This window comes from Pavona decussata, unplaced genomic scaffold (assembly GCF_977016875.1).
Source record: "Pavona decussata unplaced genomic scaffold, jaPavDecu1.1 SCAFFOLD_114, whole genome shotgun sequence".
Taxonomy (NCBI): Eukaryota; Metazoa; Cnidaria; class Anthozoa; order Scleractinia; family Agariciidae; genus Pavona; species Pavona decussata.
In genome coordinates, this window is record NW_028145528.1 from 5055456 (window position 1) to 5075677 (window position 20222).

Here is a 20222-nt window from a genome sequence, read left to right on the forward strand (position 1 = left end):
TAAGGCCATGATCTATAAGGGACCAGAACTTCCTCAAACAGGTGATAAAACATTGAACACAATACCTACGGAAACTTAATGACGGAACCTCACAATGTGTTGCGAATTGAAATCTGTTTTACGAACGCACACAATACATCCTTGTTGACATAAACGCGTCCGCCGTCATTTAAAAACGATCCTTATATATTTAATTTAATCCCGCGCTTAGTTTATCAGCCGACACAATCCACCTTTTAATTGCCATGACGACGGCTGCACCAAGCTGGCTTTATCCAACCATTATTTAAGAAATTGCGAATTCGGAAATTGCTTAATCTTTTGAAAGGGATCCCGGTAGACGCCTCTTTCCTTTAACCTTTCGGAGCAGCCAAAAACAAGGTACTTATCGCTTCATTGTAGAGAGGTAGATTTCGTTTCTGTTGATGAACAACCCTCTAATGTACCTTTTTAATTTTCGAAAACCCACAAGTCATGTTCACAAGGGTTATTTTAAAATCTTATGAGGGCACGCTCGATTTCTTCTCATATCATGGATTTAAGGAACATTGGGTTAAATTTTTATCTCGTTACCACATTTTACACTTACGAATTAAGTGTGTATCGTCAATCTCGACTAGCCCTTCTTTAAGTTTGCATTAATTAAATTTAGCGATCTAAGAGTCATTTTGTTGCATATAGTAAAGCTAGGCTTAATTGTGTAGACGTGTTCCTAAAAATCGAACGTTTTTGGTTTTAATTAATTCCAGTCATTTTACTCGTTTAAAACGCTCATAAAGAAAGTTATAACTTACTGTAACTTCGGGTAGACCGAATGTTCAATTTCCTAAAAACTATAATATACCCTGTTGAAACAGACATGTTTTCAGCTGGCCATGAATACAAACAGCTGTCTGTCTGTTGCAAAATCCTTCTTTGAAGAGACTGTCATTCGGTTATGGTAGAACAAAGATAAACTCTCAACTGACTCGAGCTGGCGCAAAAAAGCAACGAACTGAAAACCTGACATTGTTCGAAAACAAAAGATGGGCTTTTTGTTCAAAGCAGCGCAAAGACCCATTTACCGGTTGCCTTTGTTGTAGAAAATGTGATAATTTAATCTCAACCATGACAAAGTGAAATCATCAGTAAATCATGAAATCATCAGGAAATCATGGAAGAAGGGTTTTGTAAGGCGGAGAGAATGAATGTGCTACTGAATAAGAACGCGAATAATGGAGAGATCTTTCTTCAAACCGTCATTATTTTAGATCATTTAGCTGATGGGAGCGAGTCAGTTTGCCCAATAAATTAGTCTCGCTTCATAGAATGTTTTTGACGCCAAAGCTGTCAGTCTGTCATTACGGCCAAGTAACTGGCGAAAGGAATAAACAGTGGGTTAATGAAGCAGTTATTCAAAAAGAATAACTTTTATTTATGATATGGCGTGGCGTCGGTAAACCACAGGCATCAGAAAATATTAGAGAAATTGAATTACTACAATAGCGAGAGACATGACGTACGCAATCAGTGGAGTGTCTTTTCTAAAACAACAACAACAACAAAAAGAAGAAGACTGATAGTACCACGTTTACTTCTATTTTGAATTTTGCTTTGTAAACTATTGGTCTATTTTCTGTTCAGAGTAAACTGACAAGAAAATCGACTAACAAAGAAAATGGCTCAGAGGAGACCACATAAAATCGTGAAGTTTGTCAGAAATAGGAATTAAAAACAGAGTGAAATTCAAGAGCTCAAACTGTAAAGTCTAGAAAATCCCTTGTTTCATTTGTCAAAAAAGCTGAAATGATAAACAGAACAACAGAACAGTACGTTAAAAAAATACATTTGAAAAGCTTTTATTTGAATGGATTAATGGAATCACACGGGGGAGATAAAAACATACTTAACTAAAAGGGACATTTCGTAGCTTGCTGGGGTTCACTCTCGGTGGGGATTAATATAGCTATTTAAGCTTATTTATTTGCCTTTTAATCTGACTTATTTAGTGCAATATTTTTGATCTTATGAGTTCTACATGGCTTCCTTGCAGTTTCGCATCTACTTAGTGTAGTATTTCATGCACCTTATCTGTACGAAAGATTTTCACAAGGGGTATTTTAAGCACTATAGGTATCTCTGTGATGAATAGTTGAGAGACAAGGCGGCCATGCTGCACTGGCGTACGAAAAAAACAACCGACTTACCACCCACGTACAATTTTGGAAGCTTAGACACAAAAACCGCAGTGCTTGAGGAAAATGTGTCTCAAAGCCGTGAGAAGCATGCGACCAGGGCGTCTTTTACTCCAACAGGAAGAGAAAAGCTCTGTTAGTGAGGTGTTAACAGCAGGGGAAAGCTTCTAATTTACTGATTGTTGTCTTCGCTTCAGGGTAGATATAATCATCCAATTTAAACATTTTGCCTTCCTTCAGTATCAGTGGAATCTTTTTGGAGCTGAAATTTAAAATTTTAGAAAAATTCGTAGGTGGTCTTTTGCTTACCGCATTGAATTAAACTAGACGGAAAAGTGGCAGTTCACGGAAGCTGATTCCTGGAGATTATAGGAATTACTTTTAAAGCCAATTTATATTTTTCCTCGGCTTCTTTATACGCCGCTGAGTTTAGTCGCGTGGAATGCAACACCTCTCTCCCCTCCCCCCTCAAACAACAAAAACTCTCAGCTGACAACGAACAACGGGTGTAACACTGACTTAACTTTCAGGATGGATGACCTAAAGGGTTGCGGAGAGAGCAGATTCGATTCCGCGGTTGTTATTGAATTGATCAGTGATTCGACGCGACTAAAATCGGCGACATATAGGCTTTAGGCCAACGGAACGATTTTTTACAGTCTGGCCTCGTAACCATTCAGCAAGTAAACGGTTTCGGTAAAGTTTTAGGGCCTCCTTTTAGCTATCAGCTTTAAATTAACGCGGCGTTTAAAATTTTGGCCAATTCTCAGTTATCAGCTAAACCCCATCCAGACCGGCTCAATAAACGGATGATCCGTTCTGAGAATGATTACTGAGAAATTTGGCTTAACCAGTAAAGCCCTAAGATTGCCAATTGGCAAATAATACCGTAACTTGATGGTCCGCATACTTGGACGTGCGATTCTATATATATATACATTGGCAGCAGAAGTTTCTTGAAAAGATCTGCTTAAAGCATCAACTGGCACCCGATCATTCTATGTCCGATATGGTTGACAAACATTATAATGATTTATCTTGACTACCTGTGTGGTGGAAAGGCAGATATCGTAAAGCATAATAAGCTATAGTTTAAAGTTGTACGCATAATTGGAGACACTTGGGACGTTAAATTGGCCTGGTGAGTCCATCTGTAGAATCGTAACAATTATCATGTTGTTGTTGTTGTTGTTGTTGTTTATATTTATGGTTTAACCCTACGAGTCGTTACGATGAAGCTATGGCTTTATTCACAAATGCTGACAGTTATGAAAAGAGGAACCAGTGAGCATTATTTTCTTGTAAAACGTCTTGCCGTGATAGTCTTTATAATTACTTTTGAGGATGAGGATGAGGATGGATGTGCGACGTTCAAAACGTTCTTTTTGGACATGATGTCGTTTCAGTTGTTGATTGGTTTTCAGTGTTTTTTCACAAACTGAGAATGAAAATCTCGTGTTGCATGATATTTTCACGTTTAAATTCAGATGCAATCAAGAGTGAATGGGCTGTGATCGTAAACGATGGGAATATAGCCGTCGATACTAAACTGACTATGACTTAAGATATCATGCTGTATTTTAGGGTGGAGTGGGTGAGTGGTGTGAGAGTTCAGGAAGGGGGATTGGGGCCTGTAAGGATCCCGGAGAGAAGGGACAAATTGCGGACATAACAAAACAAAACAAAGAAAACAACAACAACAACAACAAAAAACAGGCATTCATCAGACGACGGGAGAGGGGGAAATGGAAAACAATAGCGCAATATAGCTGTATGTGTACAGTTGAAAACTTCCGAGAGCTCATAAATGCAGATTTCTCCAGTTAATTGTATATAATGATTGGATTGACGTGCCTCCATTTGCAATGAGGACCACGGCATGCTAATTTGGTGGTAGTTGATGATGAACTCTGTGCCCTGAGGTGTGTGATCAGTTCTAGCCAGATTAACAGTTACTTTAGTTTTAAAATGTGAGTTAGTGGAAAGGAACAAGTCTTGCTAGGAGGTGTATTTCCTTCCAGGGTGGTCTGGGGGTTTACCATCACGGCTCAATTGTTCAAAACCCGATTGAGCTAATCCTGGCCTAACGTGAAGTTTGATTCAAGTTGAATTGCTAACCAATAAAGATTCTTCAAAAGATTTCTTCCATTAGTTTAATTTTTGACTTAGACATTTCTTTACTATTAGCTTAAAATCAGCTTTTGAAAACATTTACAATAATCGAGATAAAACCTCGGTTGATTTTTAATCGGCTTTCGAACAACCAGACCCGGAAGGACAAGAAACAGTTTTTCTTTTAAACACTTACTTTGTTGTGTTTCTCCTTTCTCCTAGAATCATGGCATGCTGTTTGAAATTCTTTCTTCTGGTAAGCATTCTGCTTACTTTTCATGCACATCTGATATCTGCCAAACAGTATAATTTCAAAGCGTGCTGGGATCGTCATCAATTTGAGGCCGTTTTGGAAAAGTACTGTTCTTCATTTTTTGTTCGTAAAAGGAGTATAGGAAAAGAAGGTAAGGAAACTCGTTTTGCTTTTTTTTTTTGTTTTTTTTTTTGTTTGTTTGTTTTTTTGTTTTGTTTTGTTTTTCAGTTGGAGGTTATCTGAATTGCACATTCAGTAAATCTAGGTTATCTAGTAGAACATTCATTATTAACAGTGTTATCTTTTAGAACATTCAGTAATCCGGGTTATCGCTTTAGTAGCCGAACATTCAGCTAATCCGGGTTATCTTACCCTGGTCGCCGCGAAGCGTCGTCAACGATCTAGTCGAGCTTTCACTGAACTCAGTGAAACGCGATCGTTCTGTCGTGATAGAGGTCGATTTTTTTCGCCAATTGAACATAAAAATTAAGTTTTTAGATCGTTGGGTTACAGTGTGGGCCTTTGAGCCGTTTCTGTATCCTGTATTCCGTTTCTGACATTATTTTCTCTTGTTTTTTGAGCAATCCACTCATCGAGAGTTTTAACTAAATTCTCGTTCAAATTCTCAACAACCGATAATGTGTGATCCAATACTGGCTTTTCTTTCAAGACGCCTCACAATCGTTGGTCGAATGATTGGTACCTTCTCCGTGTGTTGACCTAAAAAAAAAAACTTACTGGGAAATCGATAAGGCAGGCCATCACTATCCTGTAATTAAATGTAAGATATGATTTGAAAGATTTCAATTTGATCAGACCACAGGTAGCCCAAGCTCTAACTTTGTAATGAGCAATTTGAACGTCAAGATAACCGTTGGCAATAGCAGATTTAAGGTTTTGTACGGGAGAAAAACGTTTCGTATTTAAAGGAAAAATTACGACTCCTTTTGGAATAAAACATTGCTCATTGCTAGCGGTCACCTGAACTCTTTCGGGCGTCCATTTTTGTCTTGGTGTAGATGTTTTTGAGTAGATTCAAAGCAATTCCAAAGAGATTTTAAGGGGAATGGTTTACAGAGTGAAAACAGTAAAACTAAACCTCATTGGAATCGCCTAAGCGAAAAAGTTCACGAAATTTTGAGCTGAGAAAGCGGTATAAAAATGTACGTTTACTGAGAACTAGTGGTAGTTTAATAAAACGCAAAGTTCTTGCAGAATCAGTATTTTTGGCCGAAATTAAGCCTTAAGGGATAAAAGCCGGATTCGTAGTACAATTGCAAGGAACAATTTTCCCTGTGCAAGTATCGTTTAGCTAGTTACAATACCTAGGATTCATCTTACTTAAACGTGCTTCATGAATCCATCTTCAGGCTCTACATATACAGAAAAGTTTCCATTCGATGCTTGGTATAGATGCGATCGATAGCTCAAAAACCATTTCTTTCTTTTTTTGTATATCCGTGTTTCAGACTTGGTGAAATCAGAGTTAGAAGCCAAGAGCTTTCTCAAGAGATTAACGAGAAGAGAATCTGAAGCCGCTGAAAGTCAGATGACAAATTATCATGAAGAATGCTGCTGGGAGGGATGCAGAGTGGAGGAAGTTGCGGAATATTGCGGACCTTATTAACATTCCATAAAACAGGCTGATCTATAGACGCCGCATTTGTTAGTTCCAACGTAATGTTTTAAACATAAGTTTTCTTTTTCCAGTTGCGATGCCTTGGAAAGGTTCCTTGTTTGTTCTATAGCCGCTTTATACACATGTCAGTGATTCATTTTAAAATCGTGCTGAAAAATAATTAAAGGGTGATGGTTACAAGAAGATTTTTAGCCTTAATAGAGCTTTATGTTTCAACAGCCGATCTCCAGAAAACATTCCTACATCCGGCTATAGGAAGTACAGTCGAACCTGTATTAAGCCGTCACCATCGGGGAATAGAAGTGACGCTTTGATAACACAGGTTGACCGCTTAGTAACCTGGGACCCGTCGCTCAAAGCCCGATTAAACTAATCCTGGGTTGACGTGAATTTTGATTCAAGTTTGATTACCAATCAATAAAGATTCTTCAAAAAGATTTTTGTCCTTTAGTTTTAACTTAGACTTTTCTTTACCATTTGCAATAAGAAAGCCTCGGTTAATTTTTAATCGCGGATTTTCGAAACAACCGGTCCCTGGGTATCAGGCCTTCCAAAGGGGAAGGGGGAGTGGGGGGGAAAGGAGGGGGAGGAGGAAAAGTGGACAAACCACTGCCAGGTTTTGAACATTTTATGGCGTCATTTTAAGGTCTTTTAAGGACGGTGCCTACTGATACCGAAGTATTTTTGTGCGGTTTATGACTATGCGGGAAAAGCAGATCTTAGCAAGGGCTATTGAAATCCAAAAAGAAAATTGGGGGTAACCACGCATTTTTCAGAGAAAATTAAGCAACAATATCTCTAAAAAACGCTAAAATATAAAGAAGCAGAGACCGATACAACGTAGAATTACGGTTTAAAGGTTACTATATTTCGGCTGGCCAAACCAGCCTTCTTCGCAAATATTTGCCAGCTATATAAGCGTATGTCCCAATGTAAATTTTCATTATACCTGAAGAAGGCTGGTTTGGCCAGCCGAAATATAGTAAACTTTAAACTGTAATTCTACGTTGTATCGGTCTCTGCTTCTTTTATTATTTGTATTTGTTAAGCCGATCAGATCAACAATTGATCCAACGTATACCAGCAGGATTATCGTCCACGGTTGTTGCTTGGACTTGCTTAAAATATAAAGCAATGTATAGGATTTTTTCCTAAATTGACCCTTAATTACCTCTGAAAAATGCATGGTTACCCCCAATTTTCTTTTGAGATACCAAGAGCATTTGGTAAGTTCTGCTTTCTCCGCATAGATTTAAACCACGCAAAAATATCCCTGTGTTAGTAGGCACCACCCATAGGAAACCCGAGTATCTTGAGATGCGCAGAACGTATGCGCAGTAACAATAGTAGGCACCGTACTTAAGAGTAATAGACCATAGAAATTTGCCGTTGATTTGTTAAATTCACAATAGCTACGAGCCAATCAGCGCGCGGGACTTTTAACAGTTATTGTAAAAAGCTTGGGGATGCTGGGTTGTTCCCACCCCTCCCTAGTCTCCTTTGCAGCCGTCGAGTCACGCAACGCTCCCCGTCCCGTGACAACGGCCCGAGCGGCTGCAAAGAAGACTAGCCCCTCCCCTGCTGTTCTGTTTATTGCTAAGTGCTGACGGGAGACTGGGCTCGACACCGCGCCTGTCATTTTCTTGCCCAAACACGCAATCATTTGGAATATTAGTAATATTGGAAGCAAGTGGTTATAATGGCTTTTACGTTGAATCTGGCCGGAATGTGAATGGACAGCTGGACTTTTGAACATCTAATTTACATAACAGCGCCGTAGGTAAGACAAGTAATTCATCTGCCACAAAACCGGGCAGCATATTGTGTTCCACGTCCTTATTCCATTCCACAAATATCGGATGTCACGAACTTACCGCATCTACCGGAGACATCGCTTTGGACTCCGTAATTTCGGTTATTGATTCAGCGGTGTTTTGATATAGGGTAGGGGTTGATGTGTTGTGCTTCGATTGGAAATCTGTTGTAAGCATTTGGCCATCGAAAAGTGTTGTTTTGGTCTTCGATTTGTTGACTAGCCGACTTTGCGACGTGAACGCACCAAGGGACCGGCTTCTTTGCTCATGAATTATTTTTGAATTCGATAATCTGAAGATCGTTGCGGTTCTATGCAAAATACTGGCCTCTATTAATTTACCATGAGAAGACTCTAGAATCGATTCACACCACCGTGTTATTGACGGAACCAGGAGTTGGAGTTTTAATTCACTGCGTTTGTTCGTATAGTTTGTTAACTTGTGGCATTTGACTTATGACGGAGGTACTGACTGATTCGAGTTTTCTGTCGCCTGACGCGATATTCAAGCGAACTTCAAGCGAGCCTGATATATCTGGGGCGGGTGTCCGACAAAGGACGTGTAGCAATGCTTCCAATCTACATTACAACAGAGCAAGAGAGCGATCAAGGACTCCTCTTACAAACAAAGAACGATCTAGGTCCCCTTCGCCCAACGGTGTTTCGAATTCAAGTGATTCTGATGTTAAGATGATGGTCGATGGAAGGTAGGACAAGTCTTTGATTATTATATTGGTTTTTATCAACTGTATAATTGTTTAAATCGATTTGAACTGCATGCTTCCTATATACAAGATTTACAAACAAGTAGCCCTATAAAAAAAAATTCTGGGAAACTGAAAGTGCCATTCATTGTAGCGTATGACCATGATCCATATATATATATATATATATATACAGGAAGTCTTGTCACTGCCGAAGTATATGGTGTGACCATTTCAGTTGTTTTGAAAGCTGTTTCTAGAAAAAGTAATTTTATTTGATTGAGATTGTTGCCTTCAAGTTTAGTTCTTGGTCTTTTTAATTTTGATTATAAATTTACCTTGGCAAAAGTTTTTTTGTTGGCATGTTTTAATTTGTTGCTTTAGTCATGAGAGATATTTTGGAAAGTGCAACATGTAGCTATGTTTTGATACGATCTGCACCAGAAGGAAGTAGTTTATTGAGGAAGTGATATATAAGCCTAACATTTTAATAATTTTTATTTGTTTGTAATCGCACCTACTTTTTCTAGAATGAATAATTTCACTTGATTTTCCCATCTTTTTTTATTAATATCTCTTGTAGCTTCGTTCTTTTCTTAGTATGCTTTGCATATATGCATAAAAGATAATTATTTTGAAAAGTACTTGCATGTACCTTGACCCACAATATTATTGAGGAAGTGATCTAATATAAGCTTAACATTCTTTTCATTTCTTGCTACTCATAAATCCCACCTACGCTTTCTAGAATGAATATTTCTTTTTTACTTAAAATTAGCTGTTAGTGTAGTTTTTTTTTTTTCCTTTCTAATGTTTTGTCTACGAAATGATTGCTGTTTCTCTTTGTTTTGGCTTGACCCAGGCCTCACCGGAAAATTTGTAACAGCCTATTTTAACACTCCCTCCTCTCTTTGTCTATCATACATCTAGTAAATGATATGAACACCATAACTTGTTTTGTTTTTGTTTTTGTTTTTGTTTTGGTTTTTTTTTTTTGGGGGGGGGATTTACTGAAAATAACATACTATGATCTGATGAAATGACCTACTACAATCTTTATCCGAACTACATGTACATTGTATACACATGTAAGGACATGGAAACTGATGTTTTATTTCTTAAATGAAAATTACTGGTCTTGTTTATCTTGGTAGACCTATATATCATTATTGAGAATGATGTATTATTCAGTGAAAGAGACAGGCATACTCAGAAAAATGGAAATCGGAGTGCTAGTATCAGGAGTTGAACCTAAGACAGTTCAGATTGCTAGTTTGGATGCTCTAGTATCAGGAGTTGAACCCTAAGACAGTTCAGATTGCTAGTTTGGATGCTCTACCACTGAGCTACAGAGACTCGTGGGAACTAACCTGCAACATACTGCTTGGATTGGAATGTCAGTGTGTGGCATTTGCGCAAATTATGTAATAAAGGTGATGGAATATCCAAGTGCTCTTGGATTTCCTTTTTTCTGAGTATGCCGTCATTCTTTGAATAATACATCATTCTCATTTATTCACCAGGCTTAAATATACCAATCACATTTATTACATATTTGCAAATATCATTATTGTCTTGTTTTCTGAAGGTAATTTATTATGCATGCACATGCATGTAGGAATGGATGGATGGATTCAACAATGCTGTGTAATATCTTTCTTTTAGCCCTTTGAACAATGGTTATAATAGTCAAGAACTTGTCAATGAATTTAGAGATCGTGCTCCAACATCCCCAAGCCGTGAAGAAGTGAAAGCACAAGCTTTTGAAAGGTTGCAAGAAGAGCTGAAGAAGGCCCAGGAGGTGAGCCAGTTTACTGTGGCCTCCATGGGTTTGTAGAGAAAATATTTTCTTCAGAAGATATTTCCCCCCTCCACCAGCCTGAGAAGGCCAAAAAAGTCCAGCCTTGATAGGGTTAAACCTACTTGTACCACTTGCCACATACTATAGTACTAGTTTAAGTTAAAAGTAATTTTGAATAACAAGTTGTATAAGTTTTTGTTTCATGATGTGAGGAGGCATGCTACAAAAGTTGCATACTGTAGTCATGGCTGTCATCACGTTTTCATCCACATGTTACATCGAGCTTCATACCTGTGACAATCTTGCTGCTTTCTGAGTAAACAAACCTACAACAGTCATTAGATCACCTGTAACATTAAGGTTTTTCACAGGTATTCAGCTGTAAAAGGTGTTACAGGTTACAGCCCTTAATGACAGCTCTGACAGTTGTAAGCAAAAGTTGTACCATCTAAATTGCTCTTTACACCTTCATAACATTCATTTTCACAGCCTGGTCTTACTTAACTTACAGTTTATTTCTGTAAATTCTTCTTTCTCAGACAACATTCTTTATGGGATAGTATGAAACTGTGTGTCATCTCTCTGGGAAGGCTGAATTGTTGTAGTGTTAATTTAGTTACATTGATCAACTTGTTTTGTCATGCAGGAACTCAAGCTTAAAGATGAACAGTGTGAGAAGCTGTCCAGAGTGAGAAATGAGTTGGAGGCTGAGTTAGAGGATTTAACAGCGAGTTTATTTCAGGTTTGTTCAGGAAATTTATATTATTTTCGAGAAGCATTCAGCATAATGCAATAATACACGTTGTATTGTGTATCTCATAAAGGGATGGTAAAACTGTACTGCTTTCAAGTCACAGGCTGGGGGACATCACTCTTGCTTAACTACAGTTTTTGTTAGTAACCCATCATGAAACAATTTGGTTGTGTTATCGCCACTATGATTGGGGCTGGTACATAATCTGTTGTGTCATAGGGTGGGGAAGGGGGAGAGGAGAGCGGGGGAGGGAAGAGAGGGGGAGGAAAGAGTGGGGGTCTTGATTTAGATTGAACATAGATATTGACTTTCAGTGTATGCATTGTTTGTTCAACTACATTAACAGAAACATTTTCTCTCTCAGCTTAAGGTGGCCGAACACAGTTTTTCCATTACACAGTTGTTAGTTAACATTATTTGAAAACTACGTACTTCTGAGTACCCGAAATTAGCATGGTGCAAGATTAACTAAGAAGGAATAAATTTTGATACTTCTTGGTGAACAAGGTGCGGTCGCCATGGCAACGCAGTAAGCTATTAACCGTCCACAAATAATGGTTTTTCTTAATTTTTAGAAAATGTACTCGTTAGATTTTTTCCATATTTTGTATCCAGAAAAATCCACAAAATACTGACATAGCGATGCTGCTTTCATGTAATTTTAACAGACAGATCTCCTGTAAATGTTGGTTTTGCACTTTAATGTTTTTTGAAGATACCCTCTGTTAGATTTTGTTTTTGCTTTGTATGCAAGTTACGCTTTTAGAAAACTACTGTTTTGTCAAATTTCACGAAATTCTAATGAGCGGTTCCTTAGAAAACAGTTTATTTCCATTAAAATAACCAGTCACAATTTTTTGTTCAAATGCGCATGCGTGGCTTTTAATTAGGGTTTCTCAGAAAGATGAAAGGCGTACAAAAAGGCTTAGCTCATTGTGAACTCAATTTCTTTGTTCGGCGATAAATGAAGAAGGATTCACAAACAAGAAACTAAGTTATTTTAAGAGCAAAACTTACCTTTTGGTATAAAATCGAGTGGTCGATAGTATTTGCTTACCACAACCCTAGCGCGCGCTTAATAGCATCACTAACAGAATCTGTAAAGCGCGCGCAAACTGTGTTCGGCCACCTTAATGCTCTCAATAATTTACATATACTTCATTGTTTCCATCAGGAGGCACATGCCATGGTACGAGCAGCAAAAGTAAAACAGGCTGCAGCAGAAAAGAGATTCAAAGAAGCCAACAACAAGGTTGGTAATTAATGGCTTACAGTGAGATTAGTAAATTTCTTACAGTGAGATTGCAGGACTGCAACTATCAACTGTTTTCAACAAGCTAAGTGGGTTTGCCTGTATACATGAACACAATGATAATTGATTAGGAAAGGGGCTACTCTCAGGTCTGTTCATGAATACTTGTGAGCATTAAGGTCCTGCTTGAGCTAAGTTTATGCCATGACTTCAAGAATTGTAGGCCTGGTGTTAAATGTCACATTTCTGCTGTGGAGATTTTAGATCAATAAAATAATTGAGTGCATCAGAAGTTCAGCAGAAGTTTGACTGTTGATTCAAACATTGAATTGGATTCTATTTTGCATGCATTTCGTCTTTGCAAAGTCACCATATTGTATTACTTTGGCATGAAAATTCAATCTTCATATATTTGTGTAATGTAGGCATGTGATTTGATACAGCAGAAATGTGATGCTTTAATCGATGCAGCACTTCTGCCAGTTAATGCAAAACAAACAGCTGAACTTGTGGCACAAGTTTGAGAGTTGATTCAGACATATCACTTCCGCCGTGTTGAACTCTTGAAGTTGTAGTTAATTTTTATTTTCTTGATTGCAGTGGTGAAGAATGTGAGAATGCACATTAAATAATTTTATTAATGTTGTGTTAATAGGTAGAGGTACTACAAGCAGAGGTGACTGCTCTGAAACAGTTGGTGTTAACATCGACATCAACACCTGGTCAATCAAGAGGATTGGGATTTCGACGGCACAGCACTGAACATCTTAGTCCATGTGCAGAATGTGGTTCTTATGATTGCGATGCCGTAGTGGCAAGGTTTAATAGACCTGGCTTGGAGGGGTCACATCAACAGAAGGATGGTCTATCAGATGAACCTGAGGTTGGTAAAGTGTGTTGTACAATGTAGTTTTATGTAAACTGAGTTAATTGTTGTGTCTAATGTGCTACGCTGTATGCCACTTGTCCTGTCTAGGAATTGAATATCAATTTACTATTTAAAGGAAGTGCTTTACTTTATTTGTTCATTCCATTCTTTCTGGCATTTGGAGCAGAATTAATGTATTCTATAATTCTATTTATCCTGAAAATGGAATTTCTTGAAAACACTTTATAATACCAATAGAAAGTTCTCGTTTATAAAACTTTGTAGTAGCAGCCTTGAACAGTTTTTCTTTAGAATAAAGAAGATTAACAGCATGAGCTCTTACCATGATTAAACATGGAAAATCAAATGGTTTGTGTCACTCTTTTTCAATGCTGTTTAATAATAATTTACATTAATTTACGTTAAACATGTATCATGTATTGTATTAAGGCACTTTTTCTTTTTGTTGGTGTTGTTAGTTGATATTTGAGTACATTTTGTAATAAAATATTCTTCATTCTCCACCCCTTTCCTCTTTCATGTTTCCAGGTGGATGTCATCCTTTTCCGTGAATTCCTACAGTGGATGGATGAACGTTCTGTTTCCCATGATCAGCCATTTCTAGCCAGAATTTACAAGGAAGATGTAGGACCATGCTTGAGCTTTCCCAACAAAGAGGTAGAAATCTTTGTTCTTAGGTATAGTATGGCCATTAAGTAATATGTACCCTGCATCTCAATTAGCCAAGCTGTGAGCACTTGGTTGATTTTTCTCTGTTTAACTCTTTAACCCCTAATATCAGAGAACAAGTTATCCTATCCTGTCCCTATTAAAATATCAACAAAATTGCCTTAGGTGATCATACCCTTAATTCTCACTCATGACCTCAGGGGTTGAATAAGCATTGATATTTCAAAGAGAAATTTGATGCAGATCACTGTTAGGTCTTAAAAGGTTAAAATATATATATATACACTGTATTGAACAGCTTTTCTTTAGTTGCAGGGTAATGTTGTTGCCACACCTTTGGGCAAATTCTTAAATATGTGAGAGCATTATTTTATTGCTAATGAACAATGGTGGCGATTTCTGGAAAATATACGAGCAGCTCCTTTTTTCATAGAATTTCAGTGATCAAGATTGACAAGTAGCTGAAGTCACATACATGTAGTTTAAAGTTGAAACTGATATTTACTTATTTCTGTTTGTTCAGCTTGGTCTAGCAGTGCACAGTGCGATTGAAAACAATACTCTGATGATGGAGACATTCACTGATAAACCAGTGTTTAGGTATGTGACAATGTACATGTAGCTAAGTGCAATTATATTCAGCTATGTGAGATGGTCGCAAAAAAATTGAAGGATATGCAGACGGGCTTGACAAACTGGGTGGAGTGTACAGCTATAGATAGCCACTGGACTCATGATGATGATAATGACGATGTCGGTTGACTTTTTGAACACGTTTTCAAACTGCGAAAAATGCACAAAACCCTAACTGAAATGCTTGCTATGATGATGATGATGATGATGATGATGATGATGTGGTGGTGGTGGTGGTTGTGGTAATGGTGATGGTATTGGTTACAATGTCTAGAAACTATGTTGATGATGGTGATGGTGATTATGATAATGTTGGTGGTGATGAAAATGACAATGACAGTGATAACAACATGGTGACGACTGTTATGATTTTTAATGTTTAATTTTTTTTCTTTTGTTCGTTCAGAAAATGTGCATTAACTGGGACATCTCGGCTCTGCCTTCACCGTGTTAAGTTATCAGAAAAAGGGGATTGGTATAACCTCAGTCGGAACAGTAGAGTTAGGGTAAGATTTAAAGAACATATATAATTATAAGTAGTTTTGGTTGGTAAAGCAAAATAAAAACTAGGAATGTTACTAGCTAACTCTCGCATAACGGGCACGTCTAAAGACTGCAAATGTGGGACGTTGATTTCAGACATTCATGTACACTACGGGCCTAGAAGACTTGACTGTACATGTATTTCTCCTTTCGAGCAATACATGTGTGTAAGTCAGTCCACCTCCAAAAGTGCACCAGAGTGCCGAGCGGGAGGTCGTGGGTTTAAACCCCTTACTCATTGTCTAAATAACTGAGGAGAAGGGGCTGTCTGTGCTTTGACAATCATACGAAGAAATGGCTGTCCCGTCTCCAATTTGGGGACATTAAAGAAGCACTGAGGACGTAACGAACCTTGGCTGTGACCACCCTCAGTGCCAGCGTGTGGTCGGCGTGATTCTCTGAAAGGCTACTGAGCGAATGAGACCACTACTGTGTATAACAGTTAATAAATGCCAATGTGTGGCATCTGCGCAGTGGAATAAATGTGATGGTATACCTTAAGCCTGGTGATGAGAATGATGTATTATTCAGTAAGTGACACAGGCATACTCGGACCTTAAGACCTTCCAATTACTAGTTCGGATGCTCTACCACTGAGCTACAGGGGACTCGTGGGAGCTAAGGCCATTAAACCAGTGAACTGTATTTGCGGGAACACGTCCATGTATTTTCGGACACGTTCACCCTTGGTAATCATTGGACATTTTCAGAAGTTTCCTGAATTCCCGAAACTGCAACATTCACCTGCTTCTCTATAAATTATTTTCAGATTGTAGCGGTTTGTGATTTTTACACCTACGTGCGTTACATTCAGCAAGGACTGGTGAAGGCGGACGGTATGTGCTAGTTTTCCTGTATTTTACAGTTTTACTTAGATTCAGTTTTCCTGTATCTTGTACAGTTGATTTAAAGCCATTCACATGAAAGAGAGAACTTCTGTTTGGTGCCCGAGTGCTCTTTTTTAAGTCGTACAAGGTGGATCTAAGTAAACTTTGAGACGGTGACATAAATTGTAACCGTACAAACGAGATCTGCTGAGCCGTACTTTCATGTGGTACTGTTTGACCAGTTACTTCTAACTTTTGAGCCTCTGTATAAAATCTTAAAGTGTGACCATTCAGCTGCAAGTTACTGTGAGCAACTTTCCAGTTGTGCTCTCTATTGTGCTCTACAAGGACTTTTGAGTCTGTCGATAAAATCTTTAATTGCGACCAATTTAAGTGGAGACTGTTGATCCACTGATTATAGAAATATAAACTCAAACGTTTCAACGAATCATCTTACTATTTCTAATCTTTTGTTTACCAGTGACCGAGATTTACTGGGAACTTATGAGACTGAGAGGTCAAATGGCGCTTGCTCGATTAGGAATGGAAACTACAAGCAGGATACAAAAGAACAGCGGTCAGTGCTAGTAGCGCATGCCTCTCGCCTTCAGTGATTTCTGGGATTTGTTTGCCTGCAGCTCATTGGCATGAACTCCTATTGGAATTCTTCCAAAATTGCCTCGTTTTAAGGAGGAAGTTTATGAAAACTACGATGGAAACAGTAGAGAAGTTGACATCTAACAAGAGATTTAACGATGTTCATTTCTCTGTAGTTATTCCCATAATTGAAGTGAAGTGACTCCAGCGGTGTTCATATGATACCGGTACGAATTTCAAACCATGTACGAGTTCATCTAAGCTCTGTATTCGATCACGTGAAAACGGTGCAAATTTCACGTCGGTGCGAGTTCACACTGACAGTTGTACAGGAATAAGATTCAAATTTCGGTTCCATGTAAACGCGGCAGGAGGTTTCGTTTTCACAATTCTTCTAATTTCAACCATTTTCCTTCAGAATGAAACTCACAGTTTGTTTTCTGTGAACGCTTTCACAAACTGATTTTTTCTCTTGATAATGGAGTCAAGATGACTCCGAAACGTCGGACCTTAAATCTCTCTGTAATGTCTTTGCTTCAGCAAATCCCTTTTAATTAAAAGCTTTAATAGAAGTACTCCTAAAACAGTAAAAACTGACGCTTAACGATAAAACGATAAAGTCGTGTTGTTATCGTGTAAACACCCCTAAAATTGTAATTCTTGTGCCAAACATATGGGATTTAGGACGGTGAATTTTCCATGTTGTTTTATGGAATGAGCGCTGTCTTTGCATATTCAATTTTAAAAGGGTTGGCACACGCACATCTCAACAATTGGGAGATGTTTAGGAGTTACCGTATGTAAAATTATATTCTCAATTAAACTAGAGTTGAAGAGAGTTCAAACTCTCAGGGAACGAGAGTGTACAGGGTAAGAGTAAAAAGCAAGACAAAGGCAACAGTTCGAATGAGAGTCCACGAGAGAGCTTGCGAGTTTGGGAACAAACGAGGGTCCATCGATTTAAATGAAATTTCACGTGCAAGAGTCATCAAGAGCGTACGATATTCGCCGGGAGCGTTCGAGACTCACCGAGAGTGCACGAGGGTCGCCGAGAGTGCTCGAGACTTACCGAGAGTGCACAAGGGTCGCCGAGAGCTCATGAAATGCACGACAGTCGAGTCGATGCACGAGATTTACAGAGTTTGAACTCTCGTCAACTCTTCGAGATGCTTCGTCGTTGGGCCTGGTGTGCGTTTCTCAGAACGTCCGGAAACATTTCGGCACGAAAACTATTTTACGAACACATTGTCAGCTTAAACACTGAAAACTATACAAAATTAAGAAACATATTAGGCTAGTTGGAACGGAAAAATGTCATCAATCGATAGAACATTATTTCAAAATTACTTCTGGGGCCGAAAATTAGTTGGGAGCTTTGAGAATCGGATCCGTGGTCTTAAAAGTGGTCGCCCTCAGCACTATTTGTAAGTTAAGCAATAGAGGAGTAACAATTTTAAGAACTTGATTTAGTAACTGCTTTTAGCATTAAATTTAAGATTTTAAGAGATTTTTAACTTCCAATCAAGTTTTGATGTATAGCAGTACTTTCCAGCGATGCAATTAGGAATTAGAAAGCAGTAGGAAATTTAGTCGTATTTTTACTTTGGCAGACTTAGTTACGCTGTAAGGGGATAATTAGATAAAAAATTCACTCCCAGATCTTAAAATTCTCGGAGTAGTTATAAAGTAAGTCATTTTACTTCATTGCTGTAAAAATAATTTTCTCATCTACGTATACAAATGTACGTTTTTATTGCTAAAGAGGCTGAGCACTGCAGTACATTGACGATGCGAATAGTTTAGAGTGCTTTGTATTTGAATGTATTTGTTTGCATGTAAACGCCGTTTCCAATGCTGCCGTGTTATTATGCGCGAGGCCTGGAGAGAGTTGATTCTTAAAGTAGTTTTCGTTTTTTAACAACTTGGAATTTGCGGTTGTTTTTATGTGAATTCATTCTTACCAAGCCAAATAATGTACATACTAAGGATATGGGCAAATGTTTCCCAAGATTTTTAAATGTTAGTAAACTTCTATTTTTCTATGCGAGGCAATTTTAATCTGTACAGTGTCTTTTGACTATCAACGAGAACAAAATAAACCCTTAAACTTGATTTGTTTGGTGTTGACTCCTTTATCTTAGATAAGATAAGATAGCTTTATTATATCACATTCAGGATACCTCTAATAAAAAACTATTTACAAAATTATTGCAATCACTCAGTGAAAAATAAAAATATATCATTGTAAACTAAGAAGATCTAGTTGGCTATAAAAAAAAACAAGAAAGCGATAGAATTAAGGACGGTACCTACCAATACCGAAGTATTTTTGTGCGGCTTATGACTATGCGGGAAAAGCAGATCTTAGCAAGGCCTATTGGAATTTAAAAAGAAGATTGGGGGTAACCACGCATTTTTCAGAGATAATTAATCAATAATATCTCTAAAAAGCGCCAAAATATAAAGCAAGGTATGGGATTTTTTTCCTAAATTGAAGTTTAATTATCTCTGAAAAATGCATGGCTACCCCCAATTTTACTTTTGTGATACCAAAAGCATTTGCTAAGTTCTGCTTTCTCCGTATAGTTTTAAACCGCGCAAAAATATCCCGGTATTAGTGGGCACCACCCATAGGAAACCCGAGTATCTCGCGATGCGCAGAACGTATGCGCAGTAACAATAGTAGGCACCGTCCTTAAAACAAGATATTTTGCCTCATGGCAACATTGCGATTAGCCATTAAGTAATTTACATGTTAAATTTCACACGCGGCTCAACATTTATCGGTGAATAAACTGCCGCGACTGCTGTCCGACAAAATGTTGAAGAGCAGTTGCCTAGATCCTGTTGGGTTTTATCCCAGACGTTCACGATGAATTCGTTTCGGGGTGATGGACCACGTGACCCGAAGTGGATGGACGGTAAGTAAGACAGAGAGGCCTTGGAACTAGAAGAGCAGTATGTATCAGATGTATCAGTTCAACAACGTATTGAACGGTAAAAAAACATCAAGCAGTTTATACTTTCAGCATGTCGAAAGTTATTAACTTGTTGAACCAGAAAAGAAAACATCAAGCATGGCGTCGTGATACCGTTTAATAGCTGTTGAACCGTGTATCATTCGTTCTGGTGCCGAGTAACTCTTCGAAAGGCCTGGAAACAAGTCTGCGCAGAAGGTGTTGGGGACTAGAGCATTCTCTTCTACCGAATCGGAGGAGGCCTAAGGACGAGTACTGGTCTGGATTGACTATCTACTGGCGTTCTATCACGAATTCTGTAATTTGATTTGCTGTTCCTCACTATCTGTTCTGTCATAGTGATAGTGAGGGCGAAAAAGTACTCAAAGACAAATGTGGTGAGGTAAAACTTTGCATTTCAGTCAAACGTTAATCGGGATTTATACCAAATTTAGGTGCTGTCGTTCTCTCTGCGTATTAGTTGATTCGGATTACGCCCTTATCAACTCACGCTATAGAAATCTCGCGCGAGCTTATAATCTAATCGCGCGCTCATGTCCTCGAACGCGCATTTTTTTAAGGGCACAAAGTGCGGAAGTGACATT

General features: G+C 38.3%; 2 protein-coding genes across 4 annotated transcripts; both read left to right on the forward strand.

The window, feature by feature from the left end:
- Positions 1 to 245: 245 nt before the first annotated feature.
- LOC146470363 (uncharacterized) lies at positions 246 to 6363 on the forward strand. 3 transcript variants are annotated; one of them, XM_085122035.1, is made up of 3 exons: positions 246 to 381; positions 4509 to 4690; positions 6009 to 6363. In XM_085122035.1, exons 2-3 carry the CDS (start codon positions 4513 to 4515, stop codon positions 6164 to 6166), a joined length of 336 nt encoding a protein of 111 aa, XP_084978161.1. In that variant the 5' UTR covers positions 246 to 381; positions 4509 to 4512; the 3' UTR covers positions 6167 to 6363. The 3 variants fall into 3 exon arrangements, with proteins under 3 accessions (XP_084978161.1, XP_084978163.1, XP_084978162.1); XM_085122037.1 differs by lacking the exon at positions 246 to 381 and adding an exon at positions 386 to 406; XM_085122036.1 differs by lacking the exon at positions 246 to 381 and adding an exon at positions 3143 to 3315.
- A 1468-nt stretch (positions 6364 to 7831) lies between these two features.
- On the forward strand, positions 7832 to 18772 carry LOC146470364 (guanine nucleotide exchange factor for Rab-3A-like). Its single transcript, XM_085122477.1, has 10 exons — positions 7832 to 8698; positions 10361 to 10496; positions 11143 to 11238; positions 12425 to 12502; positions 13158 to 13385; positions 13920 to 14048; positions 14584 to 14660; positions 15100 to 15199; positions 16006 to 16072; positions 16545 to 18772. Exons 1-10 carry the CDS (start codon positions 8448 to 8450, stop codon positions 16649 to 16651), a joined length of 1269 nt encoding a protein of 422 aa, XP_084978603.1. The 5' UTR covers positions 7832 to 8447; the 3' UTR covers positions 16652 to 18772.
- The last annotated feature ends 1450 nt before the right edge of the window (positions 18773 to 20222 follow it).